The sequence below is a fragment of the Crassostrea angulata genome, unplaced genomic scaffold (assembly GCF_025612915.1).
Source record: "Crassostrea angulata isolate pt1a10 unplaced genomic scaffold, ASM2561291v2 HiC_scaffold_1, whole genome shotgun sequence".
Classification (NCBI taxonomy): Eukaryota; Metazoa; Mollusca; class Bivalvia; order Ostreida; family Ostreidae; genus Magallana; species Magallana angulata.
In genome coordinates, this window is record NW_026441566.1 from 138043 (window position 1) to 160855 (window position 22813).

The window sequence follows — 22813 nt, forward strand, 5'->3', positions numbered from 1 at the left end:
TTAAATTTAACAAAATTTAATAACAAAAAAAATAAGAGAAAGAAAGAAAAGATAGAAATATAAACACTAAACCACACAAACACTCACACAACTTTCACTCAACAAGAAAAAATATGATGTTTATACAAATGACCAAAAATAAATTAGAAGAGTGTCCGAATCTCCGGGGCTGTAGTCCTGGACCAACTACGGACAACCACAACTAGAGTAGTTTCGTCACCACAATCATCATCATCACCATCGCCATCATAATCATCGACACTATCGTCAACACCATCGCCTACAACACCATAATCACAAAAGACATCATCGTCATCACCATAACATCATCATCTTCTCAACATCAACAATATGACACTACAATAAGTGTACAAGTGACACCATAACACCATAATAAAAACAATATTGTATAATACATCATATAAGTATCTCACTGATAGTATCAAACTATGATAATGTATAAATAGTATTATATTAAAGGCAACATCTCAAAATATTGTAAGTATATGGTAACTAAGTTATTTGTTTACAGTAAACAATATGGCGTCTGAGACTTCCGGTGACGCACTTCCGCCCGAGTAGTTAAGTGGAAAAAGTGACAATAAATTGTAAAATAAAATAACGCATAGAAAATAGCCCTTTAAATCACCGTTTCTTTATACAGCAATAGCAAAAACTGTACTATAGAAAAAGACGAATTCCATTTAAACACTCTCGCTAAAGTCACACATCAGTGAACACACAGGTAACTCTACAGTGAACAATGGTCAAGGTGACTTTATAGGACGACTGCGTAATACTAATAAAAAGGCAAAAATTTACAAATAAACTACACCAAACTAAATAAATACTTACCACGGTCAGCTATCCGTGTCCGCGTCAAATGCTGAACTTGTGAAACTAAAACATGCCACACAGGCTTCTACCACGATACCCCCTTCTAACACTAAGCACGTCTTTATCGCTGGACAGCTCGGCCGGGTATAACTTAGCGCCTATTGTTAGCGTCGGCCAAGCACGTTGCAAAGAATTATGGGAAAAATAAAATCGGGTGTGTTCGATATGAACAGTGATTGTCACACACCTCCCCCCTTAAAAAATTGTCCTGCAATTTCAAATAAACAATCACTGAATTTTGAAAATTCTCACGTATTTACAATAAAACCTATATACATACCTGTACTGTCTACGATACATCTCACTGACGACTCAGGTAATCCGCACCCACATTGTCGCTTCCTTTGATCGCAATGATCCTAAAGCGGTATGGCTGAAGCTGCAAAGCCCAACGCATCAGTCTGGAGTTCTCTGTCTTTGCTTTGTTAAGGTAGGTCAGGGGTTGGTGATCAGTTTCAAGTAGAAACTCGCGTCCATAAAGGTACTGGTGGAACTTCTGTATTCCCCACACTACCGCCAAACACTCCTTCTCGATAACAGCGTATGCCTTTTCTCTTGGTTGAAGTTTCCTACTGGCGTACGCTACGGGTAGTTTCTCGTCATCCTCCATCTGTAACAGCACAGCACCTATCCCATCATCTGCAGCGTCCGTGCGTAAAATGAAGGTTTCATTAAATTCTGGCAACTTCAATATTGGCCTTTCTGATAACATGCGTTTCAATGTATCAAAAGCTCGTTGCTGACTTTCAGTCCTAATAACTTTATATGGTTGGCCCTTCTTCGTAAGATCAGAAAGTGGAATGGCTATCGCAGAGAAATTCGGAATAAACTTTCTGTAGAATCCTGCTAAGCCTAGGAAGGCACGAACCTGTTTCTTGGTTTGTGGTATTGGCGCATTTCTGACTGCATCAATCTTGTCTTGTTCTGGTTCTAGACACTTGTTGCCCACCATATGTCCCAAACAGTCAATCTTGTCAAATCCGATGAAACATTTTGTCGGTCTGGCCGTAAGTCCCGCATCTCTGAGTCGTTCGAACACAGTCTTCAGTATGTGTAGATGTTCTTCAAAGGTATCTGTAAAAACAATGACATCATCGATAAAGTTTTCTACGCCGTTCATACCTTGAAGTAGTTTTCTCATCATACGACTAAATGTTGCCGGCGCGTTTACAAGACCAAACGGCATTGTCCTGAATTGGTACAATCCGGATGGTGTGGAAAAGGCTGTAAGCGGCTTACTCTCGTCAGCCATCGGTACTTGCCAGTATCCTTTGCTTAAGTCTATCTTTGACACAAACTTCTTTCCGGTCATTTTGGAAAATATGCTTTCTGGACTGGGCATTGGTTCTGCATCAAATATCGTAGCACAGTTCAGTCGTCTATAATCAATGCAAAATCGATTCGTTCCATCTTTCTTCCGAGCTATGACAACTGGAGCTGAATAAGGGGAAGATGATGGCTCAATCACATTCAACTGTAGCATTTTCTGAACTTCTTCTGTAATTGTTTTCTCTGTACTGAACGGAATTGGATATGGTTTCACACGCACAGGTTCAGACGATGTCACAACAATCTTATGCTCCACTAAGTTCGTCATTCCAGGTATATCCGTAAATACATCTGAGAACGAATCACACAGTGATTTAGCAGTTTCCAACTGATCTGGTGTTAGTCTGTCTGCAAACTTTATGTCCTTTGCTGTTTCGGTTTGAGTAACAGGTGGCATAAGAATAGAGTCCTGTTGTTCATCATCATCTAGGTCACTAAAGTCTATGAGTGAAATTGCACATGTTGACAAAACACCACAGTTCAATGTATCTCGTTCAACATACTTTTTAAGAAGACTTGCGTGGAAAGTTTTCAGCTTGCCTCCCATATCGATTTTGTAGTCCATCTGTCCTAACGGTACTGCAGGTACTTTTCCTTTTGGAATAGTCCGCTGACACACGTCACATGATCTGCAAAACCGTCTAATGTCTGACTGAATTCCTGGCCAGTAAAATTCGGACACTACTCTGTCGGTTGTTTTCTTTGATCCCAGATGACCACCCATCAGCGTTTCATGTGCTATCTTCATGACGATAGTTCTGTATTTCCGAGGAACGATTAACTGTCGGAAAAGTTTTCCACTGGACACTTTGGGACTGCAAAATTCTCTGAACAACATTTGCTTCCGTTCACACATTTTTGAAAATCCGCCGTCACTGAAATGTTTAAGCTGTCCACTCTCAGCTAAGCTCCATAACTTTTTCAGTGTCTCGTCGTTTCGTTGTTCTTGTAAGATATCCTCCGGCGATACATCCCGTATTGCTTCCGGTACTTTCAATGGTTTGTATGGAGACTGTTTCTTTTTCAGTTGCGCACGCGTTTCAACAGCTGCTATGTTTTCAACGGAATGAATCCAGGCTGGATTTGGTTCATGTGGTTTCCTTACTCCACGAATATTACCAAGAATAAGATCGTACGAAGGCGAATCAAAGCACCAAGCATCAACACTTCCGGTAAAGTAAGGAGTATCGACATCAATTCTAGCCACATCTGAATCAATAATACGACCGTCTGCTAACTTGCATCGTTGAGATGTCCCTGTTAGTTGATCATCGTTTACCAGTTCTCTACGAATAACGGCACCACTACAACCTGTGTCTCTTAGCACAGTCACTAGTTTATTGCCAACACATCCTTTCACAACTGGCATTTCCGTTTCACAGAAAGCAACCGAATCACCAACACACGGTAAGTTTCCATGTTTCTCGACGACACTCGCGGCTCCTTGGCGACCTCTACCGCGTCCTGGATATCCATGGTTCCCATTATTGTACGACCCACGTTGAAAATCACTAGGGTAAGTATGTTTCGGTGTTGTTTCTTGTTTCTCGCTCGAATTAAACGGCCTGTTATTCGGACTTTTGCGGAAGTTGCAGTTAAAGGCTTTATGTCCTTGTCGTCCGCACTCATAACACTTCACTGCATTTCCAGATTGGTTTTGTTGCACGGAATCTTTGTACGGCGGTTGTCTATCGGACTGCTGTCGTCTGTCAAAGAGCGGTTTTTGCGTAAGTGAAGAGGATGTCACTGTTCTGGCCTCAGCAAACTGGTCCGCGTATCGCGCCATGTCTTGGATCGAAGTAGGAATCCTCTCCTTTAGGAATAAGGCAAGTTCTTTCGAGCAACACAATAAAAACTGTTCACGTAAGAACAAGTCCTTCAGATCATCGAATGTCTTGTTAGTCTTAGACAGCTGAATCCACCGCTCAAGGTAACTGTCCAGTCTGGTAGAAAATTGCATAAAAGTTTCACTTCCGTCTGGTTTTGAAAATCGGAACTTCTTGCGGAAACCGTCCTCCGTCATGTCAAATCGTTTCAACAGGGCGTTCTTCAACTCGTTGAAATCAAGTGCTGTTTCGGGTGAGAGTCTTGCGAACACATCCAGTGCCTTTCCTTTGAGTAATGCGCTAAGATGAGTCCCCCACGTGTCTTTATTCCATTTCTGCGTTGTTGCGTATATCTCAAATCTTTGAATGTACGCGTCAATGTTGTCTTTCGAATCCTCAAACGGAGGAAGTTTTGGTCCTTTTATCACTTGAGAAGTTTCTTTCTCCTCTTTAGTCACAACACTCGGCTTCATGTGAGATCTCTCGAGTTGCAGTTTGTGATCAAGTTCCAGTTCTTCTAGTTTTTGCTGATGTCTCTTTTCTTCTATCAATCGGGCGTGCTCTCGCTCATCATGTTCTCTTGCGGCGCGCTCTTTCTCCATCTGTAGTTTGAAGTCGCGGTCTCTCTCCTCCTGGTCTCTCTCCTCCTGTCTCTCGACTCTATGTTTCTCACGTTCGTCCCGCATTCTGGCCTGTTCGTCCTTCACGAATTGTTGAAGGTCTTCGTCCTTCATCCCCATCTTGGTCCCCACTTCAAGTAGCTCCAGCATCTCCTTGACAGTAGACATGGTGCATTGACTGACAGACCAACTTACCTCAAAATTATCTCATAAAGGGACTAACTTCTCAACTTTTAACAAAACAATCTGCCTAACGTAATGTACTCACCAAGGGAAAAGGAAACAACGACCTACACTTGCTCTTACATGTACTACAAAAAAGATCAAAAAATGAAAAATAAAATAAACCTTGGCAACTGTTCACTTATAAAGATATCTTGTAGTATCTGGAGGAGTCAACTCATCCCACCGCTGCCACCAATTGTAACGGGATGAGCGGAGGCTACTCCAAACAACAACAAGACATCTTAAATTTAACAAAATTTAATAACAAAAAAAATAAGAGAAAGAAAGAAAAGATAGAAATATAAACACTAAACCACACAAACACTCACACAACTTTCACTCAACAAGAAAAAATATGATGTTTATACAAATGACCAAAAATAAATTAGAAGAGTGTCCGAATCTCCGGGGCTGTAGTCCTGGACCAACTACGGACAACCACAACTAGAGTAGTTTCGTCACCACAATCATCATCATCACCATCGCCATCATAATCATCGACACTATCGTCAACACCATCGCCTACAACACCATAATCACAAAAGACATCATCGTCATCACCATAACATCATCATCTTCTCAACATCAACAATATGACACTACAATAAGTGTACAAGTGACACCATAACACCATAATAAAAACAATATTGTATAATACATCATATAAGTATCTCACTGATAGTATCAAACTATGATAATGTATAAATAGTATTATATTAAAGGCAACATCTCAAAATATTGTAAGTATATGGTAACTAAGTTATTTGTTTACAGTAAACAATATGGCGTCTGAGACTTCCGGTGACGCACTTCCGCCCGAGTAGTTAAGTGGAAAAAGTGACAATAAATTGTAAAATAAAATAACGCATAGAAAATAGCCCTTTAAATCACCGTTTCTTTATACAGCAATAGCAAAAACTGTACTATAGAAAAAGACGAATTCCATTTAAACACTCTCGCTAAAGTCACACATCAGTGAACACACAGGTAACTCTACAGTGAACAATGGTCAAGGTGACTTTATAGGACGACTGCGTAATACTAATATAAAGGCAAAAATTTACAAATAAACTACACCAAACTAAATAAATACTTACCACGGTCAGCTATCCGTGTCCGCGTCAAATGCTGAACTTGTGAAACTAAAACATGCCACACAGGCTTCTACCACGATACCCCCTTCTAACACTAAGCACGTCTTTATCGCTGGACAGCTCGGCCGGGTATAACTTAGCGCCTATTGTTAGCGTCGGCCAAGCACGTTGCAAAGAATTATGGGAAAAATAAAATCGGGTGTGTTCGATATGAACAGTGATTGTCACAACTAGAATATTCATAACTGCAACATATGATCATGACAAGCCTGTCTTTGATCTTGACTGAAAAAAAAATGAATTGGTATAAAGAAATTGTTTTCTAACTTTTCACTTTATCATTGTTACTGTACATACACGATCTTTTTTTTGATCATACATTTATTTTTTTTGAAAACATCTAAAGTCACAATTCCCGATGCATTTATGCACATCGTGGTTAATTTTGTAAACCTTGTGTGTTCTAGAGAAGACAGTCGAGCTTGACCTTGCTGGTTTTTTGTGTTTTGAGGTCGATATCTAAAGCTATTTTTTCTGTGAATCCAAAATGAAACTGAACTTTAAAAAATCTTCTATCGCCACAATCGTCTGAATAAACGATATGAATAAGTCCAATGATTCGGCAGCCTTCCTCGTCACAGTATTGCACCTCCCTATCGGAACGATAAATTTCTACATTGGCCTCTGAATTGTTAAATGCTCGATAAGTCTTCTCAAATACAGTTTTTCCTATTTCCATTTTTTTTTTTTAATCAGACAGTCGAAAACAGCAGAACACATTGTTCTTCCCTCGGAGTTCATATATTTATGGTTTGGAGAATGTTCACCTCTTTTAAAAGGAATATCAGCTGCTATACCATAATATGCTCTACTCTTTCTGATGACTTTTTCTGTAATATCAGATAGATCCTGTGGGCTATGCCCTTGCTCTATTCTTTTCTGTGCTATAATCTCCGCACTATGTCCAAACAATGCTGCCCCTTTCATCACCGCAATGCTTCCGTCTCGTGGATTAACGATTTTTTTGTCTGGAAACTTTTTCTTTATTTCATCTTGCAGCAGAGGGCATTCGGAGAAACCTCCGACAAGCAATATGATATCAATCTTTTTCACATCTTTCTCTTGAAACAGAATCTCCAAGTGCCTTACAATATCTTTGATTGGTCCAGCAAAAACTTTTTCGGTCAGGTATGTTTCTTCAATGCGTATTCAATCTGTTTGACACTTGATCTTTTTGTCTAAATTTAGCTCTTTTAACCGATTATTTATTGCTTTTTGGGGGTTTTTGTGTGCATTTTTAAACATTTTCAAAAGATTATATACGCTTGTCAAAGTTATCATTTTCTTATCATCGTTTGGATTATTGATCCCAATGCTGTGTTTTTTTATTTCAAAGCTTTGTAAAAGCTGAAGCCAATCTGACGGCAATTTCCTTTTATATTTAGTGAGCACATCCTTACCAAAAATGTCATCAAGGAGTTTCAGAAAAAGATTGTCGACATTTGTCCCCCCTACTGCATCCCCAGACGCACAGTGCAATTCTCTTAAAACTTGTTTGTCCTCCACGACATAAGCCGTCACGTCCACTGTTCCTCCTGTAAGACAAGACATAAAAGTGTCTAAATTCAACAGGATTAAGTTTGCATACATATAAAATATAACCTCTGAATCAAACAATAACGCACCCCCACAATCGACAACCATGAACTTGCTGCCACTTTCAAACATTTGTATGTTGATATCACCCGCTGTTTTGGTCAGGGATAACTGCTTACAGACCAGAGCTGCTGACTCCGGTTCCAGCGCCAGTACCAAATGGTCGTCTCTAATGCCAGCCTAAAAGTGTTCAATAAAAGAAATAAAAAATGAGGTTTCTTTTTGACTGTCATTAATCTAAATTTTGTTAAACGTTTCATATGCTAGACGACTGCTATTTCAGTTTCTCCAAAGACCAATGTCATTTTGCTAATATTGTAATAAGTTCAATTTTGTATTGTTCTCTCCTTCAATAAATAGGATGCATCTGAAAGCATATAGTTTACAACGATTTGCATACTATGTGTGTATTTCTATAGTTAATTTCGAAATAGCTATTCAAATCCTGGATGATAATTAGAAATACATTATTTGATATTTAAATCGTTTTATATTTTTGAATTGGGTTAAAAATAGTCAACATCTCGTCCCCCTTAAATAAAAGTATCAGAGACTTTTGTTCGTAAATGCTTCCTGATTAAGCCGGGAACTATCTGTAATCTTTCCGTAAAGTTTGCGCAAGCCTTCCGTTAACTCAGCGCGACTGCAGAAATTACGGATGATTTGTGAATAAGGTGCCTTGGGTTTTTGTAAATTCATAGACTTATAAAATAAAGATATAAACATTCCGAGCAAAACTACAACGGGGTTATATCAACAGATTGCAAAATCAATCTTAATTTTATGAATTGAAAACACCATTGCTTTTAATTCATTAATAATTTAAATAAGTCATCCATATATATATATATATATATATATATATATATATATATATATATATATATATATATATATATATATATATATATATATATATTAAATTCCGTCCATTTCTTTTGACCATTCAGTAGTACTCTACGCTTCTTTTACAAATGATTCATGGTTAACTTCAAACCTGCATTGCCGCTTCTCGCATGAACTGTTTCGCTTGGTCAGACCAAATGGCGGGAACCGTTAAGACCCACAATATGTCGTCAGACCATGACAAGTCATTACTGTCCGTTTCATTAGGATCAGAACGTTTACGTTGTTTCTCCGTTTTTCCTGTGGACACAGAAGTACCAATTGTCTCTTGCGAGGTATCTGAGTTCAATGGACTTTTTTCACTTGTTGTTGTTGTTGTTATTGTTGTTTTCTGAAGTAAGGCTTCAAAGTGTTTTTTCAGATATTTAATTGCTTCTGAAAATACTTTTAAAGCTGGTAGTTTTTTTCCATTATCTGCAACCAGTTTCAAGTTCTTTAACTTTTCATTCGGCATCTGTAAAAAGAACAGATTGGTTAGTGGGGCTTATTATGTTTTCCTAAGATTTCTTTGCCACCATATATTTAAAACGATTTACTGAGGATGAAGAGAAGTCGTGCACGTACCTGAAGGATAAGTAAAATATTAACAACTCTCCCAAAAAATTATGCATACAAAAATGCTTGACCATTATAGTAAAATGGTGCTATTTTTTTTTCTTTTCATTCATATTTATTATACTGTCAAAACATTCAGACACTACCTGAATGTTATAACTCTTGGGGAATAGACGTCATGCTAGCGGAAAATCACTTAATAACACTAATTTGTGTAATTACTAAATTTAATTAAAATAAAACTGTACTAATACGACCTTGAAATTTAACAGGAAAACACAACGAACCGGAGCCAAAATGCGAACTGGCATTTATTTAAAGTAAGGGCAAATAAAATGAAAATGAATAGAAATTTTGCGTATTTTCGAACCTTTTAACGTGAGACTATGTAGCTGAAGAGTGTCACCTAGTGATTATAAAGTCATTCGACGGCTGAATTTTACTTTACTTTTCATGAATTTTTTAACACACATTTTATGACATACGTTCGTTTAATTCGACAATTTTAACGTGATTACATTTTTTTCTGATATAAATACTTTTATTCCTGATGATGATTGTCTACAGAACTCTGATTTTATCTTTTAATCAAGTCATGTTTTGCATTTTTATCTGTGGTATACAACTCTTAAAAGAATATGGATAAGCAAGTCTACGAATTTAGAGTAAAAATGTCGAGGAACTAAAGGTATCCTTGAATTACGAAATAACCTTTTGTAAACTGTATTTTAGAGTTGTGAAATATAGTAAAACAGACAACTGTGCATGTCGTCAGCGTATTCCAGTATCAAAATAACTAACATAATTTTCTGGATTCTCGCCTTACATTTTAATCTATAGTACAGCATTCATTAATCATAGTTTGTAGAAGTAAACCCTAAATTATAATCTTTGATTGAAACCAATTTGTTTTGCAATCACAAATATTTGTTTTTACTTCAGTTTTAGATATACATTACACCTACGGAACATTAAATAAAGTTTAAAGAAAAAGGAATAAAATCTGCTCTATGGTTTTTACTCAGAATTGAACGTTAAAATTCAAAATTCCCAACCATTTCTTTTTGGAACAGCATCATTTTAAATCTTCTGAAGAAAAGCCAATCAACGGTGATTTCATCATCAACTTTGTCTTCTTTTCTTGTGTCATCGCTGTCATCGCTGTCGTCACTGTCGTCACTGTCTTCATCATCTGTAGTGTTTTGTTTTTCTTGGACTTCTTCTGCTATCTCTGCATATTTTCTTTCTGCTTCGTAGCCAAAAGAATGAAAGTTTCCCGACTTATCGAAAAGAATGCTAGTCGGTGTTTTGAGCGTTGGTATTTCCCCGTGTGGCCATGATAGGTTTGACTCGACAGTCAATGGATCTCTCTCATAGTCGGTTCGCATTGAATAGGCATATCCACTGTATGTCGTTCCAAAGTCAATGGCACAAACAACAGGCCAGGGATATATGTTGTTTTCCATTACGAAAAGGACAAAATCGCCATTTTATATTAGTTTTTCAGCTACTTTCGTTTTAAGTGGAAATATGATACGTGTATTCACAGTTGATCAGCATTTTTTCGCTCCACATGTAATAAAAAAACTACACACGTATTCAATAACTTGTATAAACCTTTTGTGGCAACAAACTTACGCAGCATAGAAAAATTCAAGTGCGTTAAACTTGGGATCAAATAGCACTGGGCTTAGAGCGTTGAAACAATATGCGAAGAGAACTGTAAATAGATAAAATATAATATAGCACAAAAAATTGTTAAAATTTTGCAACTGCATATATTTATTGAATTGGATTAAATGATGTAAGACAATGACAAGAAAAACTAGATGCTGTCATTAGACAGTAATACCCGCACCAAGTGTTTGCCCCTAAATAACACTGTTTTGTACCAGTCTATGTAAAAATGAAGCCCACATGCAAGTTTCGGTAATATATTTTAAAAATTATAATTTTCAAAAAAGATGAGATCCCTTTACCATATGAAAATACACAGCGGCATTTTATGTACAGTTTGGGGTTGAATTGTTTGCATGTGAAATTTAAGTTAATCAACAATCTTAACATTTCATGTCATGGAAAGTATAATGGTCTATATGACTATAACAAACAAAATTAAACTATGCCCCCTCCACTCGGCGGTTGCCTTCTTAATATTTGCTTCTGTGTGCCTACATGTACAACATCGTGCGCACAATCTTAGAGAAGTGGTAAAAGTGAGGGGTTCAGACCCTCCCCTTAAATTCATTTATATCAATACATATTGTAGTAAAATTCCCAAAAATACACCTCGGATCCCAATGCCCTCACTGACATATAAACGCTCTAACCCATTGCGCTTCACTATTAGGTAGCATTATTTAGGGGGAAAATATTATATTTATACTTTAGTTTATTTCAGTAGAGAGTATACATCACAATATGCAGGTGTTCTGCTTAAAGCTAAAATGTGTGCTTTACATAGTTCTTTACCTAATAAAATAGTTCAAGGAATTTTAAAGAATAGATCATAAAAATACATGCATGTTACAAATAACTGATAATTGTCTGAATTTACATGCACAACACAAGTCTGCAGGTCGCATTATCGGGTACTAAAGAACTAGGGACAGTTTCAGTCATATTTTGCCCTGTTTTAGAGTAATTTTTAAAAATATCACAAAAATGGAAATGTAACATTTATCTATACAATACTATTCTTAAACTAAGAATCTATAAATAGTTTACTGATAAGACTTTCACAAGGGTAATTGTGACGTCACAAACAGTGCATTTTCCCGTAATTTTCATAAAACTGAGCAGAAGACACCAATTCCTCACTAGTTTTTTTAATAGAAGTCTATGTCCGCAGCTGTCGCCCACGATGAAACTCACATTATAACTTTATCATGTTATGGCACATAAAATATATTAATTTTGTTGTGGGCGACGGCTGCGGACACATTTTCCTCTTCAAAAAACTATGAGAAAGTGTGCCATTTTTCATCATTTTTGACTTAATCTTAGAAATTTGACAAAATGTTAAAGTCATAATTATTTTTTGAATCAAGATAAAAGTGTATAACTTGGTATTTTATATACATACATGTTCAAGATAGCATATGTGTATTTTCATGAGATTTAACCACTTTTGAATTTTAGGGCAAATATTAAAAGAAACTGTTCCTTCTTCTTTACCCAGCTCTTTGGTTAGATGCGTTTCACGTGGTGTACATAACGGTATGTCCATATGCAGAAAAGGATTAGTTAACATGCATTTATTTTTATTTTTGGGATGATCAGCTAAAGTGATTAATATTGTGATCTAACTGGATTATCATTATGATGTTGACCAAATATATAGGTAAGCATAATACATGTATAGTAGCACAATATTATGACACACCGGTATGTACATAAGTTTTACTTTCACTTTTAAAAAAGTGACCTCCCTTTGCCAGCAAACTGTAACATCATCTTTTAGTAAGTAAGCTTAAATAAGCTTATCATCGTTACCTATCCTATCACATTTGTACAGTGTCTGTCATTTTAATTGCGAAAATTTTGTTTTTTCATTTGTCAGACTTAAACTATTGAGTTTAGCCCATATTGAACCTGTGACAATTTTGTATTAATGCGTATTACATGTAAGTAAGTGTAGAAACTTATCATGTTTATATGAGATATAATAGGAAGGAAGGGATATTTCTTTCTTTATGTATTATTATGCATCAAATACAATGTAGGCCATGACCTTGTGCGATTGTTCTGACCCCATAAAACAGGACAATGCAAAACATCTAATATGTCATTATGATGCATCAAATGGTGCAAAGTACATAACCCCCAGTTGTTGTCTTTAAACCACCTTCCCGTCTGAAATAGGAAATGATGATACACTATGCATGTTGATAACGTTTGAGATCCCCATCCTTAAACTTTATTTATTCTTGCTCTTTGAACCGTGTCATTGTGCATCAAATGACATATAGGTAAAGCCCCTTTGGGATACCCTGATATTCTAGAACTGGAAATAATAAAGTATTTTATATTAAAAAAGAGCAATCAAGAAATGATTTAAAATTTGCTACTGTACACATGTAAGAATGTGATATGACTGAATATTTAGAACCACGTTTGTTTGGGGGGGGGAGGGGTGGTTGATGTGGAGTATAAAAATTTAATTTTTTATTGTTATAAATTTTAACATGAATATTAGTTATTGATTCCCAGGTAGAAATTTGACTTTTGATCATATCTCATTAGATCATTTGTCAATTTGCAACATGTAATGTGATTTTTTGAGGAAAAACATTTTTTACCAGTTTCTAAAACTTCATAGCCCCAAAATTATATTTAGTTTTTATTAGATCATTCGACAATTAAGAAAAGTGTAAATGTAAGGTGTTTTTTTTTATTATTTTTGTTTTAATGATAAACGTCAATTTTCTGCTTCTATTTTACTCTCTTAATTTACAAAATATTGTTAATAATTTATATGAATCAGTTATTGATCCCCAGGTAGAAATATGACTTTTGATCATATCTAAATATATCTTTTGTCAATAATGCAACGTGTAATGTGATTTCTTTTTTTTTAAAGAAAAACACTTTTTACCAGTTTTTAAAACTTTTTAGACCCCATATTATATTGTGATTTAAATAGATCATTTGTCAATGAAGATAAGTGTAAATGTAAGGGGGTTTTTAGTGATAAACGTCATTTTTCTGCTACTACTTGACTCCCTGGATGAAATCTAAATATTTAAAACTTTATTGCACATCTATAGGACAGCATCTATCATATCTAAAGAGATGACGTAGCTACTCCAAAAGATGTAAGAGAAGTTCTGTGAACCATACCCTTTTTGCAAAAAAAACGTCATTGTTGCCCACTGATCCCCTTAATAAAACAACACTCTGGAACCTGATCACACTTCAAAATGACACCCCAATCATATTCTAGAAGATCATTTGGCTACTGCAAAAAAATGTCGTTTGTGAAACCAGTTTTTTAAAGTCATTTTTCAGCCATTAAATGACCCCCAAGACAAAATTGAAAGTTCCGAAACCTTATTGCGCATCTATAGAATACCCTAAAACATACTTGTATATCAAGCAAGAGATTATTTGTCTACTGTTGAAAATGTAGGAGGAGTTCGAGGAAGAAGGTTTTTTGTGAAAAAACGTCATTTTTTTTCAATTATTTGACCCCCAGGACTACCAGAGAATTTTTGAAACCTTTTTTCAAAATAACATGATATCCCAAATCAAAAAGAGTTCAGGTTGCTGGCTTATAAGATGTTTGAGAAAGTAAAACGTGACTGACGGACGGACGTAACAGGGTAACTTTCTTTAGAAAGTGTGGGTATAATGTGTTTAAAATATAAATATTTGTTTAATATCTTCAAATGATCAATTTCCATGCCAAATTAAAGCAATAATTTTAGGAAAATTATCATTTCTATTTGGAACCCCATATTTCCAAAAAATGGCATGTGATATGGGTCACAAATTAAATAAATGAACATGTTAGGTCCCCATCTTTATATCCATTATGTTTTAGACGGTTGACATTACTAGTATTTCAGGTGCCAACCCCTTAACATTAGTGTATTTCTTACATCCAAGCGTGGCACCATGTCCGCTAACCGGTTATCAAAAATTTTTGTTGACCACAAAATAATAACGATTTCTTATTTATTGGATACCCATTAACTGTGGTCGACGGGTATCTCCCGCAAATATAAATCACCGTTGTCTTGTGTTTCAAGTAATTATTAAAACCCCTGCGTACCCACCAATCCCCACTACTGTAGCGATCTTTGTGAGCGGATAAAAGGACCTGATTTTAATCAGATTGATTAAAGTTTGTCTTACTTTTCGGCAAAACTAAAAATTAAACCAATTCCGTGTTATTATTTACACAGAAAGTGCTTATTTCTTTCAATAAAATAGGGGATTTCCTGTTTTGAAGATTTTTACTATATGCAATTTTCTAACTTCTTTAATAGTAAATTTACGCATTTTTATGCATAAACACAAGTTAATCATATTTAATATTTTCAACCAAATTATGTCATTTTCAGTAAAGTATTATACCTTTTCCACAAGCACCTTAGTTTCGATCTGTATATTCCTACGATTAAAGCTTTTATCCTTACATAATATGTAGTTGTGAGTTTAAATTCGCATTATTTAATAAATTTACATGCGTGGCTAGGCTATTATTGTAAATTGACTTAAAACTAGAAGTACATGTAAGAATCAAATATAAATTTAGTCTTTACATTTCTATGTGTCGATTACGACAACTGTATTAAAATACAAGTATATGAACCCAATATAATTTGCTTTTATTTTTTTGATTGTAGAAATTATAATGATAGATGAGAAAACTAATTATTTTTCGTAAATTTCTTAAAAAAGATTTTCATGACTTTAATTCTATATTCTTTTGAAACCAAAATAATTCTTTTAATCTAAGTTCTAGTTGGGCACAGGATTGAAAAGCTCACTGCCAATTCAAGTACCCTGTTCAAGGTAAATTTTTCATATTTTCGTAAAGGGAAATATTTTCTTTCCTAATCATATGTATGCATGCAACTATTAACAACGGTATGGTTTCATAGTATGATTGTCGTTTTCATACCTCTTGTTGGTGAATTGGAAAGAATGGATATCTATAAAATTGATGAAAGTTTCACAAGACAGTAAATATCTACGGACAGGTCGTAAGTTTTCGACAATAATTTAGCAACAAAAACATACGAAATATAATTTATATCGGTCGAACTCGGTGAATTAGAATAAAATTATTTTCTTTTGTGGAAACGCCTATAAGAGTAAGGGGCGGGGTTTAAGGTTTTGTCGGTAAGTTGTGTTTCATATCTATTCATTCTGACGTTCAAACTTTGAATACTGCAGAATATTGATCTTGAATATAGTAAATTGTGTGGGAGTGACTTTCTGTAATGCAAGAACGCAAATGCAAAAAATAAATATTTATTTTGTTTTTGGTGTTTATTGTTTTTGTTCAGTGCAGGTACAAAAAAATAACAATTAAAACCTATTTTTGAGCAAAATTTTAACAACTGGTCTCTCGTGCGAAACTATCCTTTGTCGCTAACTCAGGATTAGCTTACCTATGTAATTCATATTTTTCGCAAAATATGTCATAACTGATTTGGACAATAGCTAATTACCTTGCAAAAATATTAAAAGAATATAAGTTATATTTGTACAAAAACGCATAGATCAAGGAAGTCAGTGACTATAAATGCGTTGATCTCAAAACAATTGCAACTATCTGTAACTTTTTCTAAATATCATATACTTAGTTACATTTGAGATAGATTTAAAATACTAAGGCTACCGATTTTATCTTTAGAACGTCGTGTAAGATTGTGTGCTACGAAAGAAAATCGAGTTTGGCTTTCCACAATTCGTGTGTTTTTAAATCAATGGCTGTTGCAATTATTTCCGTGAAACCAAAATGTAGCTTGAATTTAAACAATCTTTTGTCACGTGAATCATCAGAAACCCTGACAAGAATGTGACCAATTTTCTCGCATCCTTCTTCGTGACAGTACTGCACCTCTCTGTTTGAGTGATAAATTTCTACACTTATCAGGGAAGAATTAAACGATCTAAATGTCTTCTCTATGCTTGTCTTCCCTATTTCAAGCTCTTGATTTCGTTTTATTAGGCAATCAAAAATGCCCGAACATATCGTTTTTCCCTCTTCATTGGTATATTTACAAACCAGAGGGTGTTCACCATCGACAAAGGGGAGATCGGCGGCGACACCATAGTAACCCCCACTCCTCCGAACTACACAATTAGGGAACTCGCTAAAATTATCCAGCTGATGCCCCTGTTCTATCCTTTTTCGAGCTATAATCTCAGCACTGTGTCCAAACAACACTGCTCCCTTCATCACGGCAGTGCTGCCCTCTCGTGGATTAACAATTGCCTTGTTTGGAAACTCCATCTGTATTTCTTTTTGAAGCATTGGACATTCGGAGAATCCCCCAACAAGCAATATGATATCAATATCTTCCACTTCTTTCTCTGTAAACAAATTCTTCAAGTGTTTTACAATATCTTTGATTGGGCCAGCAAAAACTGTGTCTGTAAAATACGATTCTTTAATGCGCAGCTTTGGATCTTTACATTTTATCTTATTACTCAGTTCCATTTCTTGCAACCTAATTTTAACTGAATTTTCTCTGCTTTTGTTTGCCTTCTTGAATTTCTCAAATAGCATATTGAAGTGTGAAAACGTAATCAATTCGTCTGGATTGTTGTGCCCAATGTTACGTTTATTAACCTCAAAACCTCTCCACATTTCTAGCCAGTCTGATGGAGAATTATTCTTAAATTCATTTACAATCTTCTCCCCAAATATGTCATTAAGAAGTTCGAAGAAAAGGTCGTCCACGTTAGTTCCTCCGACATTTTTTCCAGAAGCACAGTGTAACTCCCTCAGAGATTGGCCATCCTCAACGCAATAAGATGTAACGTCAACTGTTCCCCCTTTGAAAAAAGACAATGACGTGGCTTTATCATCAAAAATGAAATACTAATGGGCTGATTTGATAACAATGACTAAAAATTTGACTTACCCCCACAATCCACAACCATGAACTTGTTACCAGGTTTAAAAGTCCGTACACTGATATCGTCGGTTCTTTTGATAAGCGCTAACTGCTTACAGAGCAAAGCTGCGGACTCTGGTTCTAACGCCAGAACTAAGTTATTGTCTTTAATACCAGCCTAAACACAAGGGAAAAACTAATGAACTACCAATCAACAAATTAAATCCTAAAACACTACAAAGAATATTATACAAACCTGTATAGCTGCTTCTCGCATGAACTGTTTCGCTTGGTCAGACCAAATTGCAGGAACCGTTAGGACCCACAAAATGTCGTCTGACCATGGTGATTCACTGCTCTCTGCTACAATAAGAGAAGAGCGTTCCTAATTACCTGTGGACACAGTATAATTCTTTTTTTTTATCTTTTGACGAATTAAAATTCTTTTAACTCTCATTACCGTTTTCCGCCGAGGAATAAAAACGATTGGAATGGCCATCATGTTCTGTCACTGTTGATTTTTTCAGCAAGCCTTCAAAATGGTTTTTCAGAAACTTTATTGCCTCTGAAAAGACCTTAAAAGCTAGCAGTTTTTTGCCATTTTCAGCACTAAGTTTCAAAAACTTTAGTTTTCGCTTTTGCATCTGAAAATCAATTAAAGACAAATCAGTTATTAGTATTTCTACAATAATATTCATTTATCTGTGCTCGCCTATCCATACGCATGAACGTTATAAGATAGACTTGTTTTCCCAACAACAAATATTTAGTACAAACAAGTTGCTGTCCTTAAAAAAAAGGACTACAATACGTGGACCATTTGCATGTGTTTCCAACGAAAACGTGAAAGCCTTAAGATTATCAGAGATTCAACCCACTCTAGCCCCCTGCTTTTAACCACGTAATTTGTACGTTAGATTACGTATATGTATAGCCCTGATTTTTATCTCAGTATTTAAAGGGTTCATACTTCAAAATAATTCTTCCCAAGTCAAGGGTTTCTGATTCGCATAGCGTTGAGAGAACCCTTGACTTTGGAATATGAAAATAATTATGATCTATCTATTAATGAAGTATGCATGTATAGTATCAGGCATTCGGCGAATTCTACTATTACACATTACGATTCGCACTACTTTGTTAACTATGCAGTGATATCTTTGTTTAAATTAATTTCATAATTTCATGCATTTTTCTTGAGATTTAAACTTTCATATAGTGACATAATTATTCAATCACACTTAAATGCTTAAAAAAATTTAATCGGGAAGTACTTTAGCATATAGCATTGACTACTATAAAAGTGAAGTTAAGTTACATGTGTATACGGAAAACAACAAAACATTGCAAATTTATATGCTATTTGATGCATGTTGTAGTTTCCGCATAACGTTAACTTATTTCATAATACTGGCAGTTCATATCACATGTACATTATTTCTTTAAAAACTTTGTTTCTTTACTGACTACTGTTTACCGACAACTTTACAATTACAGCGCCTTTGAATTTATGTGTGCATATGGCATGGGATCCCGATCCCGATTCAGATAAACAAGTGCTAGCCTGGTTCCCTGGGCTACCCATTACGCACAGGAACCAGGCTAGCTCATGCGCAGGCTGAATTTTTCCCATAGCATCCGGTTTAACCTCGCTTATATATTTTCTGCGCGGACCTCAGGATCCTTTCATAAATATTGCAATTTGAATTCAATAACATTTCTTCATGATTTTATTCCAGACTATCTATACTACTATAATAAAATAATAGTCTCGGATTGTTGGTCTTTAATACCAATAAATATGAAGAGTACTGTCTTTTGTTTTATATATTTTAAACATCATTAGTACTTGAAAATTACCAATTTGTTCTTTTTTTCTCATTTAAGCTTCGCTAACTGATAATGAACGAAAATTCCTCAAAATATTCCGGAAATCATCTGGATTTTTTGGATAATGCAATCTTGCACATGCGCATTACATTCAGGCTAATTCCCACAATATCACATTTGAATGGATAAACTCAGAAACGTTAATACAAATACGTGTAAATTTTTCATTGGAAATTTGCTATATACTCTGTTTATATATATTTAGGATTTTTATATGAGAGAAATTATAAAATAACAAATACATATAAACTTAGTCCTTACTTTTGTCTTCATGATGGCAAAGAGATATTTGATTCCATGCAAAAAAAATCTTATATTTCTTAGGAGTGTGTAGAAAAAATGTTCTATCGTTAAATTGATAAATGTCCTATGGACCCGGTTTATCGTTTGAATGCGTTCCGTGTATTGTCTCTTTAGCAAAGAAAATACGGGAGATAACGCTAACGCCGTGCATTTACTTTGAAAATTCCCGAAAGTTCCGAATGTCAACATGCTGTGTAAATTTGAAGCGAGTAAAACCGTTGGTAAAAAAGTGATGAATTCTTCAATAATATAAATTGAATTTTTTGATGAAAGGTATTTACAGCCCCAAAAGGGTTTTTATAATTAATTTGACAGTTATTTTTAATAAAAATTAATAAATTTTCCCCAATATCGTTTCGGAGCGATTCTGCAATTATCTGTTACATTACGGTTGTAGTGATGGCCTGTCCAGAGACACAGTTAGATTATTCTTAATAAGAAGAGTATTTGAATTAATAGCATTATGATTATATGCTTATAGCTTTGTTCTGTAAATGTCAACAATACGGTGTGTCGATGTATCTATTTCGGAAATGTCCGATATGCAATGTCAACCCGCGCACGCACGGGTAAAAGTCTAGTAAATAAATAACTAGATTTGCAACCAAATGCGATCTGAGCTGCTAGCAACACTGTTTAAGCACGTCCTTTATAAATGATTTATAAATAAACTATCTCAATGAAAAAGAAACAAGTATTTCATATATTTAGGATATGTTGTTTAATTAAAATTCTTAAACTGAATAATTAAAAAAATTTAATCCTGAAAGATGCATTCAAACATAATTTTTGTATTGCGTTTTATACTTGTAAAATTTTTTTAAAAATGCTAACCATAAGCCTTTCGATCAAAGTATAATTTTTCCAATGTTTTTGTTAGTGAACATATTATAACGTTTAATAAACATAGATACACGAACTGACCAAATAATTCCGGTACAGTTTCATTTTAAATCTTCTGAAATAAAGCCATTCAGCAATTTTAGCTTCGTCATTTTCGTCGTCACTGTCAACACTTTCGTCACCATCTTCTTCCTGGGCTCTCTCCGCTAACTCTGCATATTTCTTTTCTGCCTCGTACCCAAAAGAGTGAAAGTTTCCCGCCTTATCGAACAAAATGGTGGTCGGTGTTTTGAGTGTCGTCATTTCTTTGCTGTGCCATTGATATGATTCGATGTTCAACGGATGTCTCTCATAGTCTGGTCGCATTGAATAAGCATAGCCACTGTATGTCGTCCCAAAGTCAATGGCGCACACAACGGGCCAGGGACTGAAATGTTCATCCATTACGAAACATAAAAAACATCCACAGAATATTATACAACTGTATAGCTAGTTTCGGTTTCGAGTAAGGATCTTGTAACTTTAACAGTCGGTATTTATATCAGTTGCTATCTGTTCTCTATACGCTTGATTGACAACGGTGTGTTCCCGTTTTGCACACATTTGATAATTGGATATAGAACAATAGGTGTGATTTGTGTTGTGATAGCAATTATAGTCAGCTTTCAGTCAGAGATTTTACCTGGATTTTTACCTGTGTTTTATCATTCGTTCATCAGAGCCTTAACGATAAAACAAGAAGAATTCAGAATTTTTGTTGGGTTTTAGGTCTAACAACTAATAACTATCACCATTTTTTTTTCATTTGATAAAATAAAGATAATGATTTTTTAGTCTTAAATTTCCACTCAGGTCAAGACGTTGTGAAGATGATGGGGTACTCCGTGTCTCTTTTTACAACTTGGTTGCGAAATATGTAAAATGCTTGTTTATAATTGGTTGGTTGGTATCAACAGAAAGAATATTATGAAAGGAAAAACAGTTCTTTATCACAAAATATTTCAATCTTCGAAGTAGCGACTTTGACAGTAGTTCTTACGACATCACCGCTTTAGTATAAATTACATTTTATAATTGCGGGTCACTTTCTGATTTTTCAAATCAGTAGCTGAATACACGAAGCACAAAAATTTTTGACAAAAATAATAATTCTATTATTGATTCAATAAGTTCTTATGACGTCACCGCTTTAGTTTATATTGCAGTACATTTTCTGTGGGTTTTTTTTTCAAACCAGTAGCCAATTACATAGACACAAAAAATTCTAACAAAAATAATAATCTGAATATTGATTCTATATACTTCAATCTGAAGAAGGTTTATGTCTTCATTTGATAGGTTTTACAGTTTTTGAAGCATATAAAATTGTCGTTTTATCATCATAAAGTTTGTCTATTTCCTTCGATTATTCAAGCCACAGCATAAATGAGAAATATTTTGCAGCGTTTTCACTAGACACATTTCCTCACTTTGTGTCAGCAAAAGCAATTATGATTGATTATTAAAATATATCTTCTTTTCAAAGTCAAACATGTACATGTATATGTACTTCCTATAGAAAAGCATTTCATATACAACATGTTTGCAATAATCTTTCTTGTTTAAATATATTAATGAAATTGTTCATGACTAAATTACTGTAGGAATGTTTGAAATTAAATTCAAAAACATGCAGGTCAATTGTTATGTAAATGTGCTTTTATGCAATTCATATTGTAACATAAAATAGATGTAAATATCAGTTAGGAGTACATATGTTTTATTTATTTCATTGTCAATAGCCCTCACAGGAATTGTGATATAGACTATAGCAATTAAGCAATTATCTCACCTGGTCAAATTCCCGTTTCGCACACATTTTTTCGATACATAATTTTCAAATGTGTGCAAAACGGGAACAAACCTTGACAACGTGTGTTAAGGTTGACATGAATTTTGAAACACGCATTATCCCCCTTTTATCTCCGAATCCCACAATATAAGTTCTCGATTTCTATTGGTACGCTTGTCGCTATTTAATTCCACACGAAATAAAATTCTCATCCATTTAGATATATACCAAACAAAACTTGTACTGATTTTCAAAATAT

At 34.9% G+C, this 22813-nt stretch overlaps 1 protein-coding gene, 2 long non-coding RNA genes and 1 pseudogene across 3 annotated transcripts; all 4 read right to left on the reverse strand.

Moving 5' to 3' along the window:
• LOC128168517 (uncharacterized) lies at nt 1-1603 on the reverse strand. The gene is made up of 2 exons (XR_008241396.1): nt 856-1603; nt 1-357 (listed from the first exon to the last, which is right to left on the reverse strand). It is a non-coding gene; the product is annotated as an uncharacterized LOC128168517 (long non-coding RNA).
• A 3536-nt stretch (nt 1604-5139) lies between these two features.
• Nucleotides 5140-6213, reverse strand: LOC128168526 (uncharacterized). The gene is made up of 2 exons (XR_008241398.1): nt 5995-6213; nt 5140-5496 (listed from the first exon to the last, which is right to left on the reverse strand). It is a non-coding gene; the product is annotated as an uncharacterized LOC128168526 (long non-coding RNA).
• A 204-nt stretch (nt 6214-6417) lies between these two features.
• On the reverse strand, nt 6418-10587 carry LOC128168527 (heat shock 70 kDa protein 12B-like; annotated as a pseudogene).
• Nucleotides 10588-16191: 5604 nt separating this feature from the next.
• Nucleotides 16192-21258, reverse strand: LOC128168518 (heat shock 70 kDa protein 12A-like). Its single transcript, XM_052834733.1, has 5 exons — nt 20805-21258; nt 18148-18331; nt 17944-18050; nt 17715-17865; nt 16192-17625 (listed from the first exon to the last, which is right to left on the reverse strand). Exons 1-5 carry the CDS (start codon nt 21165-21167, stop codon nt 16499-16501), a joined length of 1932 nt encoding a protein of 643 aa, XP_052690693.1. The 5' UTR covers nt 21168-21258; the 3' UTR covers nt 16192-16498.
• Nucleotides 21259-22813: the final 1555 nt, after the last annotated feature.

Excerpts from the sequence above, each read along its gene's own strand:
- LOC128168518 (XM_052834733.1), bottom strand. The coding sequence starts at position 21,167 with ATGGATGAACATTTCAGTCCCTGGCCCGTTGTGTGCGCCATTGACTTT. Across the intron at positions 18,332-20,804 it reads AACTGTACCGGAATTATTTG|ATGCAAAAGCGAAAACTAAA; the intron begins GTCAGTTCGTGT and ends ATTGATTTTCAG. Across the intron at positions 17,626-17,714 it reads CATGGTTGTGGATTGTGGGG|GGGGAACAGTTGACGTTACA; the intron begins GTAAGTCAAATT and ends CTTTTTTCAAAG.